Source organism: Lates calcarifer, unplaced genomic scaffold (genome assembly GCF_001640805.2).
Source record: "Lates calcarifer isolate ASB-BC8 unplaced genomic scaffold, TLL_Latcal_v3 _unitig_5444_quiver_468, whole genome shotgun sequence".
Lineage (NCBI taxonomy): Eukaryota > Metazoa > Chordata > Actinopteri > Centropomidae > Lates > Lates calcarifer.
The window spans coordinates 479,575-503,088 of record NW_026117523.1 but is presented as its reverse complement, the minus strand read 5'-3'; the positions used below and the strand labels follow the sequence as shown (position 1 = coordinate 503,088).

At 41.6% G+C, this 23,514-nt stretch overlaps 1 protein-coding gene and 2 pseudogenes across 1 annotated transcript in view; all 3 read right to left on the bottom strand.

The window, feature by feature from the left end:
- Positions 1-51: 51 nt before the first annotated feature.
- Positions 52-937, bottom strand: LOC108874496 (uncharacterized; annotated as a pseudogene).
- Positions 938-1,918: 981 nt separating this feature from the next.
- LOC108874495 (verrucotoxin subunit beta-like) lies at positions 1,919-9,177 on the bottom strand (annotated as a pseudogene).
- Positions 9,178-11,533: 2,356 nt separating this feature from the next.
- LOC108874507 (uncharacterized) overlaps positions 11,534-23,514 on the bottom strand; it is a 40,829-nt gene continuing 28,848 nt past the window's right edge. Inside the window, exons 19-34 of the mRNA XM_051068893.1 lie at positions 22,261-22,349; positions 21,931-22,059; positions 21,011-21,092; positions 20,759-20,875; positions 19,046-19,134; positions 18,716-18,844; positions 17,796-17,877; positions 17,544-17,660; positions 15,830-15,918; positions 15,485-15,628; positions 15,044-15,208; positions 14,114-14,195; positions 13,862-13,978; positions 13,176-13,229; positions 12,874-13,104; positions 11,534-12,482 (exon numbers count right to left, since the gene is read on the bottom strand). Coding sequence (XP_050924850.1) covers positions 12,265-12,482; positions 12,874-13,104; positions 13,176-13,229; positions 13,862-13,978; positions 14,114-14,195; positions 15,044-15,208; positions 15,485-15,628; positions 15,830-15,918; positions 17,544-17,660; positions 17,796-17,877; positions 18,716-18,844; positions 19,046-19,134; positions 20,759-20,875; positions 21,011-21,092; positions 21,931-22,059; positions 22,261-22,349 — 1,934 coding nt within the window. The 3' untranslated portion in view covers positions 11,534-12,264. The remainder of the gene's footprint in view (positions 12,483-12,873; positions 13,105-13,175; positions 13,230-13,861; positions 13,979-14,113; positions 14,196-15,043; positions 15,209-15,484; positions 15,629-15,829; positions 15,919-17,543; positions 17,661-17,795; positions 17,878-18,715; positions 18,845-19,045; positions 19,135-20,758; positions 20,876-21,010; positions 21,093-21,930; positions 22,060-22,260; positions 22,350-23,514) is intronic.

The window sequence follows — 23,514 nt, the reverse complement described above, 5'->3', positions numbered from 1 at the left end:
GGTTTTCCAGTGCAGCTTTTGTGCTGTTTATTTCCTCCAGTTTTGACAGACCTTGTCGAATCATTGGCTGCAGCCCCTCAACAGTCGCCTCAAGCTGTTTGCGCTCTTGGAGAACCTCCTTTGTCAGGGTCAGACTCTGAGGTTGCATTGTATTTAGATGAGTGAAGAATGTATTCATGCTGGCTTTCCCCATTTTCCAGAACATGTAGTCAAAGTTGTCCTCATGCTTGACTCCTGTGTTTTCGGCAAAGAGGACAGAGTTGTTGAATTTAAAATTGAGAATAGACCCGTCTTCCTTTGTGGCACATGGGATGTTGGCAGCTTTGATGGCCTCCAGACTGGGGGTGACTTGCCATCGGCAAAGGTGACCAGAACAATGATGTTGCTGGCAATGTCCTTCCCAAAAATGGAGAGGATGGCTTCAAAGATGTATCTCTGTGTGTGTGTCAGACAGCTAAAGCAGACTGCACTACAAAGCACACTGCATCAATGCTATCAATTCCACCATTGACTGAGAAAACTGTTCTTATTTTTTCTGTTATTTCTTTGTCTTGTTTGATTCCTCTGGTGTCCCCAAACCCTGGAGTGTCGATGATTGTGAGAGAGTAGGGAACTTGGAAACCATCTGTGTGGTAAATCTGGTAGGCTGTCACCTCTGACGTCTGACTGCAGGCTTGTGTTTTATTGGTTTCTTCATTATCAGTTTAAATCTCCAGTTGTCCTCCCAATCGACTCCAAGAATGTAGTTGATCATGCCGTTGATGAGGGTGGTCTTGCCAGATCCAGTTGCACCTACAACCATAATGGTTTTGTTTGATTGCTTTCCGGTTGGTGCGCTTCCAAAAACCTTTTTATTGACCTGACCAACTCCTGCTGGTTTCAGTTTTAAGTAGGTAGACTGGTGGATTACCTTGGATGAGTGTGAACTTCTTTGCATCCAGTGGTTCTTTCTTAGTTTAACATTGAGTTCTTCACCAGGCCTGACTTACTCCAACACCTCCCATCTGTGCACATCCCTGATGGAGTAGACTGTATCCTGTTTAAGGCTGTTCAGAGTGAATGTGTAGACCTCCTCTCTGGTCCTCTTTACTCTGCCACTGGACTGCCTGTTTCCTCTCTGAATTCAATGATGTATCCTTTCACAGATTCACAGCATTGGACAGACGGGTTGCTCCATGTCAGAGTGATGGAGTTTGCTTTCACTTCAGTGTCTTTTACCTGAGTGGGTGGAGCAACTGCTGTGAGGGTTACAGCCCTGCAGACATCACTGCTGACAGCATAGCTGAGTTTACCCACAGCTGTGGCTCTGATCTCATACTCAGTGTCTGGCTTTAGTCCTGACAGAGTTACTGTCTCTTGGTTCTTCTTCACTGGGTGAGATGTCCATTCAGTGTCCTGCTGCTGTTTCTGTCTGTAGTCTATGTGTACTCTACAGTGACAGAGTCTGGTTCAGATACTGTAACTGTGAAGCTGTCATGTGATGCAGTGGTGGATGGAGTAGCAGGTTTTGATGGAGAAACAAAGCAGACTGCATCATCACACCCCGTCTTCATATATGAAAATACACGCTCCAGGATGACTCTCAGCATATTTGATGTAACTATGAATTTGGTGTCATCCACTGTTGCTGGACTTCTTCCAGTTCTCCAAACAGTTTCAGTCGTTTCCCTCATTGTCTGTCGAGTATCACTGGAGAGCCAGTTTGTGGTTTGTGTCCTGTAGATCAGAGGATCCAGCAGAGTCCACCATTCCTGCTGGTCTGAGATGAATTGGACAGTTTGACCAGGAAAGCATCAGGCCTGGTCTACAGAGGTAAATGAAAAGCACACAACATTTCTGACGTCTAAATCAGACAACAGGTCATCCAGATGGTCTTCCATTTTCACTCCTAGTTTGTCCAGCTGTTTAAGGAAGGATTTCAGAGTATCTGATTCCTTCCCTTTGGTTTTAGCCACTGATCCAGGTCTTTGTTGTTGAATGGTGACCTCTCATGAGCCTTAAGGATTTCCTCAAGGACACTCTCCTCTTTCCCACCCCCTCGGATTGAAGGAAGCACTGACCCGAGCTTCTGCATGAAGTCAAGCTTGTACTGGCAACACATCTGCATCAAATCCTGAACCTTCTTCTCCATGGCAGGAAATGTTGTTGCTGCGGTGTCTTTCAGGAGGTCGCTGCATCTCATCTCTGTCCTGTTTAAACTCTCTATAGTTTCTGATGAGCACGTGATGAGAGCACGGCTGATGTCTCTTTGGAGTCTTGCCGCTCTTGAATCCAGCTTCACCAGAGGGTACAGCCACACCCTGAGAGGAACAGCATGTTCTCCATCCTGTCCCAGCAGGTCAGGAAGGGTCCTGTAAACTTTCACAGCATCAGTGAAGGACGTTGGGTTGGAGGGTAGCTTGAAGTCTCCGTGGAAACGTGCAGCTAAATTTTTCTACTGCTGCTCTCTCTTTGTCATCCATGTTGAGTGAAGCCTCAGCATCTACTGTGAGGAATTTCAGCTTGTTGAAGGTGAGGTTAGCTTCTCCCTCCACTTGTTTTGTCTCGTCCTCTGATGATGATTCTCTGTCAAACACAAAGTAAGCTCCAGCTCCGTACAGGATGGCTGTGACCACGTGAGTGGCAGTGTCGTCTTCAAACACATTAGGATGAGATACCTGTCCATGAGCCAGGTGAGACATTGTCAGTGTTTCAAACTTTGTTGTTGCGTTGTACTGAAGAGTCACTCGAGCTTGTTTCTGAGATTTCTTTGTGTCTTGGAAATATTTTGCTGATCCTCTCACGTTCACCAGTCCTCCCAACAGACTCAGTTTAAGAGAGCCAGAGATCTTTAACAAATTGGACTTCTCCTCAATCGAATCTGATGCTGTGACATTAAACTCAGTATTATTTGTTGTTGCACACTTGTATTCTTTTGTAGCTCCTTTAGATCCCATAAGGTTACACCTGTTGACCAATTAATGATACAGTGAAAAGTCAAAGACTTGAAATGCCACAGTTAAATGTGTAACAGTGAGCAGTTTAACATTCTGTTTTCCAGATTATATCTATTGCAGCTTCTGAAGTATGTGTCACAATACTTTTTAAACTGTGTATTGGTTTATTTACTCTTTAATTCACAGTAAAGAGGAAGTGAGATATTCAACACATCCATGAGGTCTGACCTGGAATGAGAGCATCCTTCCGGCAGTCATACAGCATGCCGAGCTGGAACGGTCTTCCCACAGCTGCAGTCTCTATGGTATCTTCACCACATGAGGCCATGGTGTCGATAAAGTTCAGCTGGAAAATAAAAACTCCCAGTTACTTAATCATCACTACCTGTATCTAAGGAGCTATAAGCCACCTTGTAATTTAGGCCTCTGTGGCAGTTCTAAACATGTTTTGGTTTCTTATCTTCCCACATAAATTAAATGAAGGCCTAATCAATAGATTGAAGAAAGATTTAGGAAGAAGTGGGATACATTGAAATAGATGTGGGGAGCACATTCACTTTGATTCAGTTCAGTTTTTCTGCCAAGAACAAGTGAAGTGTTTTCCTTTTTATGATGACTCCTCCACCTGGACACTAGGTGTCCCTGTTGTTTTGTTCCTGTAGTTTTCCTTTGTGACGGTGGGCGGAGGGTCATCAGCTGAATGAGCCACACCTGGGCCCGGTGTGTGCTCATTCTGGAGTCTTTGTCGCTGGGGATGGTTCCTGTTTCCAGCCGACCTGATTTTTGTTATCCTTAGTTGCCTTGTATTTTTGGTTAGATTGATTATTCTCGTCTGTCTTTTGCAAACTGTCATTGCAACTGCCCTGTGTGCTGTGGCTCTGTCTGTATAAGCTGCTGGAAACTTAATTTCCCTGAGGAGTCATCCCAAGGGATCAATAAAGTCTGTCTAAGTCTAAGTCTCAGACTAATTCATTTACTCTTTTGTAAATAGAATATTCTTTACTTTAAAATGCCAACTCGTACTGTCTCCATTCCTTGTCACAGCTCTAGAGCCAGGCTGTGCCAATCATCTGTTCCCTGTTCCCCAGTGTAGATCTGTGTAGTGCTGCTGGTTCAGCTGGGAGTAAATTGTTTGATGAGTGGAAGGGAAGTTTTGTGAGTGAGACAGTTACTTAGTTGTTGTGTCAGTGTGACATCGACACTGGGTTGTAGTTTGCCCGTGCAGCGGTTTTGTGAATGCGCAGTGGGAGACATGGACAGGTGTGGTAAGTAAGCCATCTGGTTGTTTTGGTTTAGCAGCTGTACTGACATATCTGTTTGTTTCATTCTGATGTTTGTGTTGCCAAGATAGGTGGTGATTTTGTTTCCACTGGGCTCTGCTGGTCCTGGAGACATAACCTTGCTACTGTTCTGTCCCTGTTTGGCTCAGGAACAAATTCCCCGAGTTCACTGGGGGGGGATTTGTCACTGTGGTGATGAAATTGGTTGGAGCAGTTTTCTCAGGGGCACGTCTGAAGCTGCAGGGAGAGTTGCTGCATTGTCGCTTCACTGGGCTTGTGGGATGTAGTGCGTAAGTACCCACTACAAATAACACCTGAAGACCAGAGGGGATCTTATAGTGCTTTTCCACTAGCACCTGCTTGGATCTACTTGACTCGACTCTACTCGATTTTTAGGGTTTTCCATTAGGTGGTAGTACATGGTACCAGGTACTTTTGTAGTACCTACTTCAAGCCAAAAATGTAACGTCAACAGACCACAGGCCCCTGATTGGCCAGGGAGTGACGTCACTGGATGAGTCATGAGAGCGACTCCTTCACAAGAATCAAACCCACCATTTTAAAAACCTGGCAACAGAAACCACATGTTTTTATTATTGTGTTGTGTTTGTGTTGCATACAAATGACGTTACAGGAGTTTCAGGCCACCTTGCTATGATGACCCCACCCATGCTGAGGTGGTACCCAACTGTAATGGAAAACAACCATAGTCGAGTAGGTGTTTAATAGAGGCAAATAGTACTAAAACTGTGTAATGGAAAAGCGGCATTACTTAGTTTCTGGTCAGGCAGATAGAGGGTCGGAGCTGTGGTGGTGTGTGACTGTGTGGATCTCTGAAGCTCAAGCTGCTGGTGATATTTGTCACTTTGTGTGAAATCAGACAGGTAAGGTTAACACTTTTCTTTCTCAGTTATGGATCTGGTAGAAGAATTTTTGAAAGGCCCGTCAGAGGAGTTGTTCTCCGACACTGAAGTGTTGTTCATGAGAGGAATTAGAGAAAATTGCAGAGCATTTTAAAATGGACATCAGAGATAAATGGATGAAGGAAAACAGGAAAAATATTTTAAAAGAGAACCTGTTAGAGGGGAGTGTTCTCCATCAAAAATGACCTGCTGTTGCTCCTGGTGGAGACTCGTATAGAGTGATTGCCTCTTGTGAAGTTGGAGTGAGTGCCGTTTTAACATTTGAACAGCAGAGAGAGTTACTGTTGCTGCAAATGGAAGTTAAGAAGTTGGAACTGGAGGAGCACAGGTTAAGCTAAAGTAATGTGAATGGTGTGAGGCAGGTTCCTGGAGGTTTTGCTGGGCCTTCACATGGGTTTGATGTGTCCACTAATCTATGCTCGGTCCCCCAGTTTTGTGATGGTTGTTCTGGAGTGATTTAAAAACTCTGTGCCCAGTCATATTCTTATGTTTGTAAATGAACATAAGGTGAAGAACACGTGATCGTGTATACAAACGGAGTTTGGGATGACTCTGGTTTCCAGGGAGATGGCAGTGGGTTTCGGCCAGCGGGTAAACAGTGGGAAGAGACAGCTAGTCCTTGCCATGGTCAGAGAAGGCCTCAGAGAGTCCATTACATTGTGATTCCAGTAACTACTGCAAAGGCAGAGGGCACTGGAAAGCCGAGTGTCCTGTGAAGGCTGGATCAAAAGAGGGTTCAGTAGTGCGCAGGTTAAGCCTGTAGCACTTATTGGTCCAATAATCCGTCCCGTCACCAGGAATATCAGTCCTGTCAGTCCCTCTTGTGACAGCTCTTCTGGTGTCATTTCTACCTGTTCTATTTCTCCTGATATACAGGTGGAGGCTGGAGGAGGTTGCAGTATTGCATTAGACTTTTCAGAGCCAGAAGTGGAGCAGTGTACAGACGGGAATGAGGCCTCCCCTGTGTCCATACCGGACTCTTTTATATTTCTCACAGTGAGCTGGTGGCAGAGCAGCATGCTGGTTCATCGCTCTGTGATGGGAAGAGTGCCACAAGAGGTTACCTCCTGTAAAATCAGGTCCTGGTGAGGGTGCCTCAAGGGGAGCATTTTATTGGTATTATCCAAATTGTTGTTCCAGTGGAGTTCCAGGAGGAGGTGCTGAGGACCTCACGTGACCAGTCTTGGCATTTGGGGGTCTGGAACTAAGGAACTAACTGCAGACTGATGCAGTGGTTTTTGTTCCTACAATCATATTGTTTAGATGAACGCCACAGCAAAGGACAAGAGAATGCTGTGGCTGATGCTTTGTCAAGAGCCCCTTGCTCTTGAGTTGCTTACTGTGTCTGTGTAATCTCAGTGTTCTCCAGTCTATGTTGGGGTTGGGGTTGCTGGGTTGCAGGGGGTGAATATTGGTGGGTTGGCTTGGTGAGTATGGATGATATCAAAAACAAAGCATAATGACTGCAAAAAGTCAAATGCGTGGTTATGGTGTATAAAGCCATGATAAATTAAGAGAATTAGTTTGTATTACTTATTATTATTGTTATTGATGTAATTGCTTCTGCATGTCCATTGTCATATTAATGCTCAGATATTTAAAGCCATTTCTAGACATTTGGATCAGTAAGGCATTGTCCTATAATTGAAATACCAAGTTGTTAACAGGTTAACATTCACTTTTACTAAAGTTCAGTTTATACATAGGAAATGTGCCAAATCTCCTCAAAGTATGGATAATATGAGGTACACTTAAAACTGGGTCTGATACATACATTACTAAATCATCTTCATATTAAGATACACTGTGCTCCCCTCCTCCACTTTTTGATGCCAGTGATTTCAGTGTAATGGATAAGGGCTTTATGGCCAAGACAAATAGTAGTGCACTGATCCCTGACAGGTCCCCTTGACAGCTGAAAATACTGCGCATTTACAGAGGCTTTGGGTGAGGTATATGAGTTTAATCTATGAAATAAAATTAGGACCATACCAATATTTCTTTGAACATGCAAAAAATATCCCCATTCGACCCTATTAAAGTTTTGATCTACGAGAAGCACTGATCTATTATTTATTAAAACCTTTTAACACTTAAAGTGAAAACAAAAGTATAACAGTTAAGCAACATAATATCTGTAGCTGTAAAACAAATGAAAAAATATATGATGATTATGTTGAAGTTCCAAGGAAAAGATTAGTAAATGTGGTATATTTGATGGTGATGATGTGAAGATGACGAAGAGATCTCTGCTGACACTGGCTTGCTTGTATATAGAAGTTAATTACAAAGAAGTGACAAAACAAGCACTGCAGTAGCCTGTGAGAGGATCCGAGCCAATATGGATCTCTCTCCTAACAGCTCTAAACATCAGTATATATATATGTTAGTTGTCTTCATGATCTATAGCGGGACATTGGCACCTCACTCAATGACCTCACTTTTCCAAAAAACAGAGAGGAGGTGTTATCCCTAACACTTACAGATTTACATTCACAGATTTACGTTCACAGCTATTAACCTAAATATGAACCCAAAGAATAGAAAAACATATATGCAGCTTCAGAGATTCTTAAGAGAGTGAAAACCATACCATACTTCAGACACTACATAAATCAAGAAGGTAATAATAAAGGGACTGGGAGCCTTCTCGTGAGCGTCCTCTGCCTAAATGTCACAACCGGCTGTCCCTGTGGCGTCACTTCTTTTAAGCCTAAACTTAACCTCATCCAGTTCACTCTGAGAACAATTGCTGAGACCTAAAGCATCTGAATGTCAGCCCACCAGCCTCAAAAAGGCTCTTCACCAGACTCCATCTGATTTATCAAAGTCTCTTCCTATATAACCTCTTTAAGTTTATAAGATAGTCCTCTGTGTTCTGCTGCACAACAATTCAATTCAATGCAATTTTATTTATATATCACCTAATCACAACAAAAGTCATCTCAAGGCCCTTTTCATACAGAGCAGGTCTAGACTGTCCTCTTTAAAATATGATATTTACAGAGAGAGACCTAACAAATCCCATCATGTGCAAACACTGGGCGACAGTACAACAGGTGGCTCAGGCATATCCTTTCCATGGTCAAAAAAGCCCCACATTTCCTGCTCTACAGCACCACTCTAACAATCTACTGTTGATCAGCTAGCCTGACATAAGTCATAAGGTTGTTGTGGAAATAAAAAGTTTGAAGATTTAGTGATTGTTACACAACTTGGGTTGAAGCTCAAACATTCACTCAAAACTTGACACTGACATTCGGACATATCATTTTGGGTCCAAATGGAGCAGAAAATCATAGTAGTGTTAGCAATGTGTAAAAACACAAAATGTCCACTAGATGCTAGCAGGAGATCGTGTATGAAACTGAGGCACTTGATAGGGCCACAAAAGGATAAGACGACAATAGTGGTTTGATGAAATATTGAGACAAAAAACACACAATTTTGACACAACTGAAAAAAGTTTGGCTGTGTGTCAGCTGTGGGGCTGACATGAGCAGGTCACCTCTGGCTGTGCTTTGCTTGCTGTCAGTTGAAGGAGTGGTTTCTCTGATTTCATATGACAACGACATGGTGGAGTGGACTGATTATGTGTTGCATTTCATTTTGACTGTGCATCATATTTATTTTGTCAATAGAATAAATTATTGCCAAAGAAACTATTCTGGACAGAATACAGTTGCAGTGTTGTTCTGGTTGTATTAGGACGTTCTGCTGGACCCAGCCTGATGTTAACATCCTCTCTTTGGAGTTTATACATTTTACAACTGGTCTCTTTGGTAGGTTAAGCCCTGATCCAGACATACATTAACACATACAGAAGATTTTTAAACAAAGCAGTTATTTCCTTAGTAATGGCACTGCCAAGTTTCTCACAGATTCCAATAAATAAACCATAATTTAATGTCCAGAGATATTGTATTCATGACAAACCAAGTAAAGCAAGTATGAGTTGCATTTGATTTGCAGTATGTCTTCAGATATATGAAAATATGAACTTACTCACCTTTCCTGTTGTAGAGGGAAGCAGGACTCTGCTGTAGCTGACAGGTGTAATACCTGACCTGTTTAAATACAGAGCTGGGAGACTAACTCCTCCTTTCACCACTCCTTTCCTACGAACCTACTTACCTTCCAGGTAGGAATGCAGGGTACTATCCCCTGAATATTTCCTCATTCCTTTTCAGAGGAACATTCTGCTTTATTGAGCTGAGGACACCTGTCATACAGTACCTGCCTGACAGGATCATTTTGTTGGTGCATCTCTCTCTGTTTCCTCCATCTCTCCCACATTTTCTCATTGTCATTGATATGACTTTGGTGATGGCCTACAAAAAAACTTTATTGGCTACGCTGTCAACTCCAGGCACAAACACCTTTAACAACTTTGAGGAAACTGTTGAGGACAAATGGTCTTTTCTGTATCGTTGTTGCCTGTGATATTCATGTAAAACAGATACTCTGATTCACTTAAACTCTGTTTACAATCCATACATATTTCCTCACAACCTTTCACAGCACCACTTTGATGTAGTCAGATGGCAATAAGTCCAACATGGGGCGGTTAGCACTGTCGCCTCACAGAGAGACGGTTCCAGGTTCGAGCCCGAGGTTTTTCTGTGTGGAGTTTACATGTTCTCTCTGTGCCTGCGTGGGTTCTGTCTGGGTTCTCTTCTGGGTTAGGTGGACAGACATTAAGTTGGAAACAGACTGAAGACTTGGACTTGACTCAGACTATCTACAACAATAAGACTTCTTCTCTGCCTTTGATATTTGATTGTTGCTCATCTAAAAAACTAACATGAAAACAAGACCAGCTCCTCCTGTTTTCACCACCACCTGCCTGGACTATTGAAATAACTCTTTCTATCAAAAGTACTTAAACCACCATAAAGTGTTTCAGTCAGGTGTTCTCCCGTGAGCCTCCAGGTCTCTGAACTCTACTGGAGGATGAACATGATTCTTCCTAAAGATATTCTCTCCTTTGGTGTTGAGATGATGGAGGTGGAGAGATCTGTCTGAAAACATCTCCCACAAATGTTTAACTGAGATCAGGCCACAGCATCTGATCCACATCATGTTCATCCTTATCAAACCATTCAGTGTTCTCCTGAACTCCACTTCCACCTCTGACTGTCCTCACACTGATATTTGTGTTTCTTTCTGTGAATTCATACTGATATCACGTGCTGTATGTTCAGTGATTAGAACAGAACCAATCTTTGTTTTCACTGCACTGAAGCTCCTGTGTCACCTCATAATAATCATTATATGATGGAAACAGGTGTGAATGTTATTTGATGGTTTAACAAATCACAAATGATTTGTGATTTGATTTGATGAGCAAATCAAAGGACACGTCAGATAAGACTGAGGATGTCATGTGGGGTCAGTTTATACACAACCTGTGAGTTCAGTCAGTGTTGGACATGTTGGTGTTGAACCCAGTCAGTCAGAGCAGTGTGAGGATTTAATGTGGTTTGTTCTACAAACAGCCTCAGATCAGACTGTGACAGCCTGTCACTTTAAACTCTCTTCTTCTGGCTGAACAAAGGTTTAACTTTTCTTCATCTCAGCTGATTCTTTTCTGCTGTTTAAACCCAGTTACAGGGACTTCATGATGCTGGTGTTTTCTGAGTCCTCAGCTGAACGACATGAGGAACTGTTAATGAGGTTAACAGCTGGATGAAGCCTCAGTCTGTGTCCTGGTTCAGGTATTTTGATCCTGTCAGAGGATCAGACTGAGCTGGACCTCTGTCCATGACAGAAGAAGAAGAGGTGCTGCCCTCTGGGACTCATTCAGTCACCTGTGCTCTGGGTTTCAGCTTCAATGGGTTTGAGTTCAGTTCTACAGCAGCTGCTGATTCCAACAGAGACACAGAGTCTGAAGCTGGTCCTGACTCTTTAAAATACTGATAAAATACAAGATCTACAGTATCATTTTCTCTTGTTTTATTGGCACAATGGAGCCACCAACAGTTCCTGTCCTCTGCTGAAACACATCACCTACAACAACACTGAAACAGTATAGTACAGAAAGGTCGTCTGCAGCTGGACACATCTGTTCATTGATCACCCTATCAATAATAACAGAGGTGGTGTTTCCAATCAAACATATGTGCTGTTTCAGTTGTGTCTAACAGTCCTTTGAGGAGACAGGGTTGTTCAGTGCAGCTAAACATCACTTCACAGCAGAGTCTGTGTTTTCTGAACTGTCTGGTGTATTTAATTTGAGGTGTGAAATATCCACTAATACTTTGACCCAGTTTAGTGTAGAAACTGAATGAGACAGTTGTGACTAAAGATAAGAGAAGAACAAGGAGCCATGGAGATGGAAGGTCTGGATTATCAGCTGGATCTTATCACTGAGGGTGGTTAGGGTTAGGGTGTGGTACTATAAACTCATGGGAGGCATTAAAGATGGTGATGAGATACAAACTGGTTGTGGCTTTGTAACATTTTATTTATGACATTATCACATCTAACATGTTCACCATGTTTAACAAACAGGAAATGACCTCCTCTCAGATCTCTGACAGTCAGTTTACTGTGTGTGATCTGATCAGTACAATTATTAAACATGTGTCTGAGGTCATTCAGAAAGAGGTGAACCTAAACACAGCTCAGTGTCCACATCTGCTGCTCAGCTTCTGCTGTTGTATTTATAGACAAACACTCTCACTGTCGTCATTTTTTACTTTTGGTCATAATTACGTTATATCACATCCAAGATTTATAATCAACTTTTTATTCTACTCATTCAAGGCATTTTTATTTTATGTATCTACAAGATATTTTAGAGATTGATGCTAAAGGAGTGTAAAGCTGTCATCAAAGCAAAAAGTGGCGTCTTTAAAGAGTCTAAAACATATTCTGGTTTGTTAAACACTTTTTTGTTCACTACATAATCCCATATGTGTTCTGTCATAGTTTCGATGTCTTCAATATTAATCTACAATGTAGAAAGTGATAAAAAGTAGAAAATGAAAAGGTGTCCACACTTTTGACTGGTAATGTATATTTAATATATAATATAACTTATTGATCCATTGATCTCTCTGATTAAAGTATTTGATTGTTGCCCTTGTTCAAATTTCAGGAATGAAAACCACTAACGGAAAGTCAAAGTCTCAACACCTGGTGTTTCTTCAGCTCTTTTCGTATTTTTTTGATGGCCTTATCATTTTCTGAACATGTCAGTAATCCACTCTCAGTCTCGTGGTAGAGAACATTAACCTCCAACACGATTCCTGGAAAGGTTTCAGACCACATCTTTCCCCCGGTTGAATGATCTGGTTTGCGGGTGTGATGCATCAGAACCAGGATGATAGGTTTACTACCTGCAGAGAGAAGAGAGGAACAGGAGGTACAGGTCAGAGCTGGACTTCCTGTCAGGAACAGAAGGTACAGCTTGTTACAGATAACAATAAAACACAGGTAACAAAGATGCAGGTAGCAAGGACAACCTCTAACAAGGACTCTCTCTCTCTCTCTGCCAGCATAGATTCATATCCCATAAATACATGTTACTAACTCACTATCTTCCCTTCCCTGGAGTCCAGTGGTGGATAGATCACCTGTCCTGTCTTGACTCTTTATTCTCCTCCTCTGCTGTCACCAGCTGTTATCGTCAGCCAAGTCAAAAACAAACACACCTGTTACTGAGTTAAATCATGACCTGTAGAGTTTGGTTCCTGCACTGACCTGGAACAGGTGAACAGATTAATTTACCTGACATATTTCTCGTGGCTGCCTTCACATCTGATCCAGCACGAGATACGATTGGACAGAAGACGATGATGACGTCACATTCCTGCAGGTCTGTGGTGATCTTCACCTGTGTTGATGTCAAGCCTTTTTTCTTCACCTGCTGCAGTATCGTCTCATGAGCGCCAAAGGTTTGTCCAGTAACTTCACAGAAGACTTTCACTGTGACTGGATACCACAATGCTCTGTTCTTTACTGAAAGACAAACACACTGTTAACATACATTCATAAAAAGCTAAATGAAGTCACCTGAGAGTGACACTCACCTTGTTGATTGGGTTTCCCAGACTTTTCTAGATGAGTTCTCTTGTGTTTCTTTCCTAATATTTTATTAGAAAAGTAAACAAACCTTTAAACAAATGTAGATTGGATACATGTGTACTGTTAGAGAAGCATTGTTTTAGAAAATGCTGTCTGTTTGTTAGCAGTCCCAGGATGATCTTGGACAGCTGAGGCCAAAAGACATTATTGTTTTATGTCAGAACATATGGAGCTGATGTCCATGAGAAATACAAATGCGATGCCAAAAAGGATGAGGTTGGGGTTCAATAGTATTTTCCTCAGTCTGAATCCTTCCATGTCCCTTTTTGAATCTGATGAGGTTAATCATGTTACTGAAGTTTGAAATGACTGAAACTCAAAGGTCTCTGACCACATGTTATTGGCAGAGAAAGAGAAATCGGTCTCAGTGGTCTTTTCATGTTCCTGTGGGACAGGCAGAGAAACAGTGTGGATATGGACTGTGGCAGTCTACAGTAAAACACCTTCAGGTCAGTGTGGACTGACAGAAACCTCTAACACTGACAACACAGAAACAACAGCTGCTGACTAAATGAAAACACAATCTCCAGTTTGTCCTGTGAGAACAGACACTTCTGTTTCTGAGAGGGCGATGTTAGAGAATTAATGTCTGTTGTAAACTATAGTAGAGTTAAAAATAATGATTAAAAACCTTTGTCAGATTTCTGGTTTGACTCCATGAAGTCCTTCAAACAAGTGAAGAACTGTGAGAGATGTTCTGAATCTCCTGGGATCTTTGTATCGTAGTCCTTCACCAAACGTTCTGCAGCTACACATAGAACAGACGTTATTTGTTCATGAGTTACACATCTGTTGAAATCTGATGACACGTGATGATGAAGCATTTGATAATAAATATTTCAGGGAAAAAAACACATTAAATTGAAACAATGACTGTACATACCCTTCATACAATCCTCTGGTATAAGCCCCTGCAGTTCCTGAAGCCTCGCAGTCAGTTCCTCTGGTTTCATGTTTGCTGGAATCTGAAGCACAAAACATCAACGAGTTAGTTCATTCATTTGTCAAACTCACAGCTGTTTGGCTGGAGACTTGAGATATGTAAGTAAACAGTGGTGTGGTTTGAACTCATTGGTGTGTGTTTCTTTTAATGTGGTGTTGATAACATACACACTTTGGAAGCACTGTTGTGTTTAACAAATCACAATGTAGAAAAATGTAGAAAGATCAGTTTCACCCACAAACCACATCTGTATGTTCTAAATTTGGATTCATTGAATTAAACTAATAATTTAAACACACAGGCCCACACTACATGTTGTCAGGACTGAGGAGGTGTGAGCATCAGACCTCAGTCATTTCCCATCTTACTGAGATTCAGTACTGTTCACTTCTGCAGCTCAAGGTGGCAGTGTTGTCTCTGCAACACAACACTGATGTAGTGATCACTGCCCATTGAGCCAGTCAGAGTCTCAGTCTGACAAACCTTTAATATTCTGACTGAGAATGAAGAAAGTCAAATAGTTCAGAGTTACTGTGGACACCCAGAAAGTCTGGGTTGAACAGAGAACTTTGAATGAAGAGAAACAGACTGAGAAATTAACTCTGGAGATGTGTTGAAGTGAGAGTTGAGTCCTTGAACTCACTACCTTAAAATATAACTAGAACTGACTAAAACATTATGACGACTCACAGGTGAGGTGAATAACACTGATTATCTCTTGATAAGTTCTTGTGTTGCCTGGTCATTTTTCTACAGTTTGTTTTAAAAAGAGTTTTTGATGAAGGTTTCCTCTTTTTTTCTTTCTTTCTTTTTTTTTGATTTCATACAAATCAGTCAATAGAAATGACATTTACCTGTCTCTATTCTTACCTTTGCTTCAGTGGTGTCACTCTGAGGAGGAGAGGGAGACAGCTGACTGACTTTCAGATCCTCCTGTGAGGGTTTTTCCTCGTCACTGTTGGAGAACTGTGAACTCTTCTGTCCAGAATTCTGAGAGTCTCCCTGTGAGGATCTCTGAGTCTCTGAGTCTGCAGCCTGTGGAGAGAGACAGAGAGCTCAGATCAGATTCAAGGAAACATTTGGAAACATGGAATAACTGTTCAACACAGTTTTCTCCACAACACTGACTCTAAGGCCTGCATTTGTCCTGAACCAGCACCTCCACCTGGTACAGCGGTTGCTGCTGCATCAGGTGGACGACATCCATGTGGAGAAGCTGCTGCCTCTGCTAGAAACTGAAGGAAACAGAGAACAGGAGACAAAGCTGCCCCACAGTAGTGAGAATACCTCTCTAAAGAAGGATCATTTTACCTCCTGCGCGTCATCAGATCTGTTCACATGACGTGAAGATTTTGGCAATAACCAAGAGAAGAGTGACTTTAAAATCCCCTTTGTCTTCTGTCCAGAATCCTGAGAGTCTCCCTGTGAGGATCTCTGAGTCTCTGAGTCTGCAGCCTGTGGAAAGAGACAGAGAGCTCAGATCAGATACAAGGTCTGGCAAAAGATGTTTGTGTATGTGTTGAAACTGCAACTGGTTCTAAATGTCTGTGAAATGAAGCTGCCTCTGTCACTTCCCACAGAAATGAAAACATTAAAACCCATTTTAATATGAGAATGTGGTGCCTGAGTGTAAACTCATTACATCCGTCAGCTAACCTGTGGGTCTGTTCCATCGGCTGATGATGACTGCTGTGTATCCTCTGTGGTCTGCGGCTCTGTTAATGGGTCCAGGTGTTTCTTGTCACCTGTGGAAACATCTGTCACATTAAACAAACACTGGGTCATGTCTCAGACTCTGAGTTATCAGCACTGGAAAATCAAATGGATGGATGAAACCTGCAGGTTCAGTCCGGACTCTGACTGAGCAATGAGCCACTAGGTAAATCAGAGGCTAAATACACAGAGACTGTGGCCACAAATTCAGTGACAGATTCAGTCCAAAAATGGAACAGTGCAAATGTGAGCTACATTTGACCTTGAGAGTCCAGTTTATTAGGAACAGCTAGCTAAGCCCGAGGCTACAACAGTCCTCCTTCGTGAAGGCTCAGGGGTGTTAAACTGTTTCAGAGGTGATTCACCTGTGGAGTCATGTCAGACAATGCAATCTGTGCTGAGCTGTTGACCTGTGCTCTATTGCATTGACTGTCTGCAGTTTATCAACTCCACCCTCTTTGATAGAATAGTTTAGGCGGTGTCTGTTGATGTTTCATTTGTGTCATCAGCAACTGTTTGTATATAAACCTGGTGAGCTGACCAAAGCAGTTGTAGCTTTATATCCTGAAGATCAGGGATTCCCTTCAGTTTTACTTTCAACAAAGCTCCAAAAACACTTTGTTTGGATAAACTAAAGAATCCTGCAGCAGATAACACAGAATCCTACTTAACTATTGAAATACTATCTCAGCATCCCTTCATTCTAACAATGAACATCCATCAGGAAAAACATGTAAATTCATTAACAGCTCAAAATCACCATGTGATAACATACTAATGTTTCTCAGTCACTAAATAATCTGAGGAGAAGCGTCCCTACCTGAAGAGCTGTTTTCCAGATCATCCATACCTGCAACAGAGTGGACTGTCAAGTTCAGTAAGTCAGTGCGTCTTTTATAAGGAATCCTCCCACTTCAGGTTCATCAGCCACATGACTCTCACTGACAGCTGCATCAGTTCCTGGACGGCATTTCCTCTGTTTTTTCTATTCAGTCCACAGGTCTGAGGATCTGTACAGACTGTAAACCTCCTGAGGTTCACATCAAACAGTTTGAAACACCTGTTTACACCTGTTCTACTTTGTCCAGGTCAACAGCTCATTATGCACCATGGAGAGTTTTAGTTTTTCTTGCATGTGTTTTTGTGTATTTAGTCCTCTGTCAAAGGTGGTGGCTTATTTTGTCATGGGGTCTTATATATATATATTTAAGCCTGGATTTTATGTAAATTCATCAGATTGTTACATACTTTGTTTTTCCTTCATGTAAATTGATGTGTGACATACTCTGTTTTACCTGTTGATAAGGTTAATCATGTTACTGAAGTTTGAAATGACTGAAACTCAAAGGTCTCTGACCACATGTTATTGGCAGAGAAAGAGAAATCGGTCTCAGTGGTCTTTTCATGTTCCTGTGGGACAGGCAGAGAAACAGTGTGGATATGGACTGTGGCAGTCTACAGTAAAACACCTTCAGGTCAGTGTGGACTGACAGAAACCTCTAACACTGACAACACAGAAACAACAGCTGCTGACTAAATGAAAACACAATCTCCAGTTTGTCCTGTGAGAACAGACACTTCTGTTTCTGAGAGGGCGATGTTAGAGAATTAATGTCTGTTGTAAACTATAGTAGAGTTAAAAATAATGATTAAAAACCTTTGTCAGATTTCTGGTTTGACTCCATGAAGTCCTTCAAACAAGTGAAGAACTGTGAGAGATGTTCTGAATCTCCTGGGATCTTTGTATCGTAGTCCTTCACCAAACGTTCTGCAGCTACACATAGAACAGACGTTATTTGTTCATGAGTTACACATCTGTTGAAATCTGATGACACGTGATGATGAAGCATTTGATAATAAATATTTCAGGGAAAAAAACACATTAAATTGAAACAATGACTGTACATACCCTTCATACAATCCTCTGGTATAAGCCCCTGCAGTTCCTGAAGCCTCGCAGTCAGTTCCTCTGGTTTCATGTTTGCTGGAATCTGAAGCACAAAACATCAACGAGTTAGTTCATTCATTTGTCAAACTCACAGCTGTTTGGCTGGAGACTTGAGATATGTAAGTAAACAGTGGTGTGGTTTGAACTCATTGGTGTGTGTTTCTTTTAATGTGGTGTTGATAACATACACACTTTGGAAGCACTGTTGTGTTTAACAAATCACAATGTAGAAAAATGTAGAAAGATCAGTTTCACCCACAAACCACATCTGTATGTTCTAAATTTGGATTCATTGAATTAAACTAATAATTTAAACACACAGGCCCACACTACATGTTGTCAGGACTGAGGAGGTGTGAGCATCAGACCTCAGTCATTTCCCATCTTACTGAGATTCAGTACTGTTCACTTCTGCAGCTCAAGGTGGCAGTGTTGTCTCTGCAACACAACACTGATGTAGTGATCACTGCCCATTGAGCCAGTCAGAGTCTCAGTCTGACAAACCTTTAATATTCTGACTGAGAATGAAGAAAGTCAAATAGTTCAGAGTTACTGTGGACACCCAGAAAGTCTGGGTTGAACAGAGAACTTTGAATGAAGAGAAACAGACTGAGAAATTAACTCTGGAGATGTGTTGAAGTGAGAGTTGAGTCCTTGAACTCACTACCTTAAAATATAACTAGAACTGACTAAAACATTATGACGACTCACAGGTGAGGTGAATAACACTGATTATCTCTTGATAAGTTCTTGTGTTGCCTGGTCATTTTTCTACAGTTTGTTTTTAAAAGAGTTTTTGATGAAGGTTTCCTCTTTCTTTCTTTTTTTGATTTCATACATATCAGTCAATAGAAATGACATTTACCTGTCTCTATTCTTACCTTTGCTTCAGTGGTGTCACTCTGAGGAGGAGAGGGAGACAGCTGACTGACTTTCAGATCCTCCTGTGAGGGTTTTTCCTCGTCACTGTTGGAGAACTGTGAACTCTTCTGAGTCTCTGAGTCTGCAGCCTGTGGAGAGAGACAGAGAGCTCAGATCAGATACAAGGTCTGGGAAAAGATGTTTGTGTATGTGTTGAAACTGTAACTGGTTCTAAATGTCTGTGAAATGAAGCTGCCTCTGTCACTTCCCACAGAAATGAAAACATTAAAACCCATTTTAATATGAGAATGTGGTGCCTGAGTGTAAACTCATTACATCCGTCAGCTAACCTGTGGGTCTGTTCCATCGGCTGATGATGACTGCTGTGTATCCTCTGTGGTCTGCGGCTCTGTTAATGGGTCCAGGTGTTTCTTGTCACCTGTGGAAACATCTGTCACATTAAACAAACACTGGGTCATGTCTCAGACTCTGAGTTATCAGCACTGGAAAATCAAATGGATGGATGAAACCTGCAGGTTCAGTCCGGACTCTGACTGAGCAATGAGCCACTAGGTAAATCAGAGGCTAAATACACAGAGACTGTGGCCACAAATTCAGTGACAGATTCAGTCCAAAAATGGAACAGTGCAAATGTGAGCTACATTTGACCTTGAGAGTCCAGTTTATTAGGAACAGCTAGCTAAGCCCGAGGCTACAACAGTCCTCCTTCGTGAAGGCTCAGGGGTGTTAAACTGTTTCAGAGGTGATTCACCTGTGGAGTCATGTCAGACAATGCAATCTGTGCTGAGCTGTTGACCTGTGCTCTATTGCATTGACTGTCTGCAGTTTATCAACTCCACCCTCTTTGATAGAATAGTTTAGGCGGTGTCTGTTGATGTTTCATTTGTGTCATCAGCAACTGTTTGTATATAAACCTGGTGAGCTGACCAAAGCAGTTGTAGCTTTATATCCTGAAGATCAGGGATTCCCTTCAGTTTTACTTTCAACAAAGCTCCAAAAACACTTTGTTTGGATAAACTAAAGAATCCTGCAGCAGATAACACAGAATCCTACTTAACTATTGAAATACTATCTCAGCATCCCTTCATTCTAACAATGAACATCCATCAGGAAAAACATGTAAATTCATTAACAGCTCAAAATCACCATGTGATAACATACTAATGTTTCTCAGTCACTAAATAATCTGAGGAGAAGCGTCCCTACCTGAAGAGCTGTTTTCCAGATCATCCATACCTGCAACAGAGTGGACTGTCAAGTTCAGTAAGTCAGTGCGTCTTTTATAAGGAATCCTCCCACTTCAGGTTCATCAGCCACATGACTCTCACTGACAGCTGCATCAGTTCCTGGACGGCATTTCCTCTGTTTTTCTATTCAGTCCACAGGTCTGAGGATCTGTACAGACTGTAAACCTCCTGAGGTTCACATCAAACAGTTTGAAACACCTGTTTACACCTGTTCTACTTTGTCCAGGTCAACAGCTCATTATGCACCATGGAGAGTTTTAGTTTTTCTTGCATGTGTTTTTGTGTATTTAGTCCTCTGTCAAAGGTGGTGGCTTATTTTGTCATGGGGTCTTATATATATATATTTAAGCCTGGATTTTATGTAAATTCATCAGATTGTTACATACTTTGTTTTTCCTTCATGTAAATTGATGTGTGACATACTCTGTTTTACCTGTTGATAAGGTTAATCATGTTACTGAAGTTTGAAATGACTGAAACTCAAAGGTCTCTGACCACATGTTATTGGCAGAGAAAGAGAAATCGGTCTCAGTGGTCTTTTCATGTTCCTGTGGGACAGGCAGAGAAACAGTGTGGATATGGACTGTGGCAGTCTACAGTAAAACACCTTCAGGTCAGTGTGGACTGACAGAAACCTCTAACACTGACAACACAGAAACAACAGCTGCTGACTAAATGAAAACACAATCTCCAGTTTGTCCTGTGAGAACAGACACTTCTGTTTCTGAGAGGGCGATGTTAGAGAATTAATGTCTGTTGTAAACTATAGTAGAGTTAAAAATAATGATTAAAAACCTTTGTCAGATTTCTGGTTTGACTCCATGAAGTCCTTCAAACAAGTGAAGAACTGTGAGAGATGTTCTGAATCTCCTGGGATCTTTGTATCGTAGTCCTTCACCAAACGTTCTGCAGCTACACATAGAACAGACGTTATTTGTTCATGAGTTACACATCTGTTGAAATCTGATGACACGTGATGATGAAGCATTTGATAATAAATATTTCAGGGAAAAAAACACATTAAATTGAAACAATGACTGTACATACCCTTCATACAATCCTCTGGTATAAGCCCCTGCAGTTCCTGAAGCCTCGCAGTCAGTTCCTCTGGTTTCATGTTTGCTGGAATCTGAAGCACAAAACATCAACGAGTTAGTTCATTCATTTGTCAAACTCACAGCTGTTTGGCTGGAGACTTGAGATATGTAAGTAAACAGTGGTGTGGTTTGAACTCATTGGTGTGTGTTTCTTTTAATGTGGTGTTGATAACATACACACTTTGGAAGCACTGTTGTGTTTAACAAATCACAATGTAGAAAAATGTAGAAAGATCAGTTTCACCCACAAACCACATCTGTATGTTCTAAATTTGGATTCATTGAATTAAACTAATAATTTAAACACACAGGCCCACACTACATGTTGTCAGGACTGAGGAGGTGTGAGCATCAGACCTCAGTCATTTCCCATCTTACTGAGATTCAGTACTGTTCACTTCTGCAGCTCAAGGTGGCAGTGTTGTCTCTGCAACACAACACTGATGTAGTGATCACTGCCCATTGAGCCAGTCAGAGTCTCAGTCTGACAAACCTTTAATATTCTGACTGAGAATGAAGAAAGTCAAATAGTTCAGAGTTACTGTGGACACCCAGAAAGTCTGGGTTGAACAGAGAACTTTGAATGAAGAGAAACAGACTGAGAAATTAACTCTGGAGATGTGTTGAAGTGAGAGTTGAGTCCTTGAACTCACTACCTTAAAATATAACTAGAACTGACTAAAACATTATGACGACTCACAGGTGAGGTGAATAACACTGATTATCTCTTGATAAGTTCTTGTGTTGCCTGGTCATTTTTCTACAGTTTGTTTTAAAAAGAGTTTTTGATGAAGGTTTCCTCTTTCTTTCTTTTTTTGATTTCATACAAATCAGTCAATAGAAATGACATTTACCTGTCTCTATTCTTACCTTTGCTTCAGTGGTGTCACTCTGAGGAGGAGAGGGAGACAGCTGACTGACTTTCAGATCCTCCTGTGAGGGTTTTTCCTCGTCACTGTTGGAGAACTGTGAACTCTTCTGAGTCTCTGAGTCTGCAGCCTGTGGAGAGAGACAGAGAGCTCAGATCAGATACAAGGTCTGGGAAAAGATGTTTGTGTATGTGTTGAAACTGTAACTGGTTCTAAATGTCTGTGAAATGAAGCTGCCTCTGTCACTTCCCACAGAAATGAAAACATTAAAACCCATTTTAATATGAGAATGTGGTGCCTGAGTGTAAACTCATTACATCCGTCAGCTAACCTGTGGGTCTGTTCCATCGGCTGATGATGACTGCTGTGTATCCTCTGTGGTCTGCGGCTCTGTTAATGGGTCCAGGTGTTTCTTGTCACCTGTGGAAACATCTGTCACATTAAACAAACACTGGGTCATGTCTCAGACTCTGAGTTATCAGCACTGGAAAATCAAATGGATGGATGAAACCTGCAGGTTCAGTCCGGACTCTGACTGAGCAATGAGCCACTAGGTAAATCAGAGGCTAAATACACAGAGACTGTGGCCACAAATTCAGTGACAGATTCAGTCCAAAAATGGAACAGTGCAAATGTGAGCTACATTTGACCTTGAGAGTCCAGTTTATTAGGAACAGCTAGCTAAGCCCGAGGCTACAACAGTCCTCCTTCGTGAAGGCTCAGGGGTGTTAAACTGTTTCAGAGGTGATTCACCTGTGGAGTCATGTCAGACAATGCAATCTGTGCTGAGCTGTTGACCTGTGCTCTATTGCATTGACTGTCTGCAGTTTATCAACTCCACCCTCTTTGATAGAATAGTTTAGGCGGTGTCTGTTGATGTTTCATTTGTGTCATCAGCAACTGTTTGTATATAAACCTGGTGAGCTGACCAAAGCAGTTGTAGCTTTATATCCTGAAGATCAGGGATTCCCTTCAGTTTTACTTTCAACAAAGCTCCAAAAACACTTTGTTTGGATAAACTAAAGAATCCTGCAGCAGATAACACAGAATCCTACTTAACTATTGAAATACTATCTCAGCATCCCTTCATTCTAACAATGAACATCCATCAGGAAAAACATGTAAATTCATTAACAGCTCAAAATCACCATGTGATAACATACTAATGTTTCTCAGTCACTAAATAATCTGAGGAGAAGCGTCCCTACCTGAAGAGCTGTTTTCCAGATCATCCATACCTGCAACAGAGTGGACTGTCAAGTTCAGTAAGTCAGTGCGTCTTTTATAAGGAATCCTCCCACTTCAGGTTCATCAGCCACATGACTCTCACTGACAGCTGCATCAGTTCCTGGACGGCATTTCCTCTGTTTTTTCTATTCAGTCCACAGGTCTGAGGATCTGTACAGACTGTAAACCTCCTGAGGTTCACATCAAACAGTTTGAAACACCTGTTTACACCTGTTCTACTTTGTCCAGGTCAACAGCTCATTATGCACCATGGAGAGTTTTAGTTTTTCTTGCATGTGTTTTTGTGTATTTAGTCCTCTGTCAAAGGTGGTGGCTTATTTTGTCATGGGGTCTTATA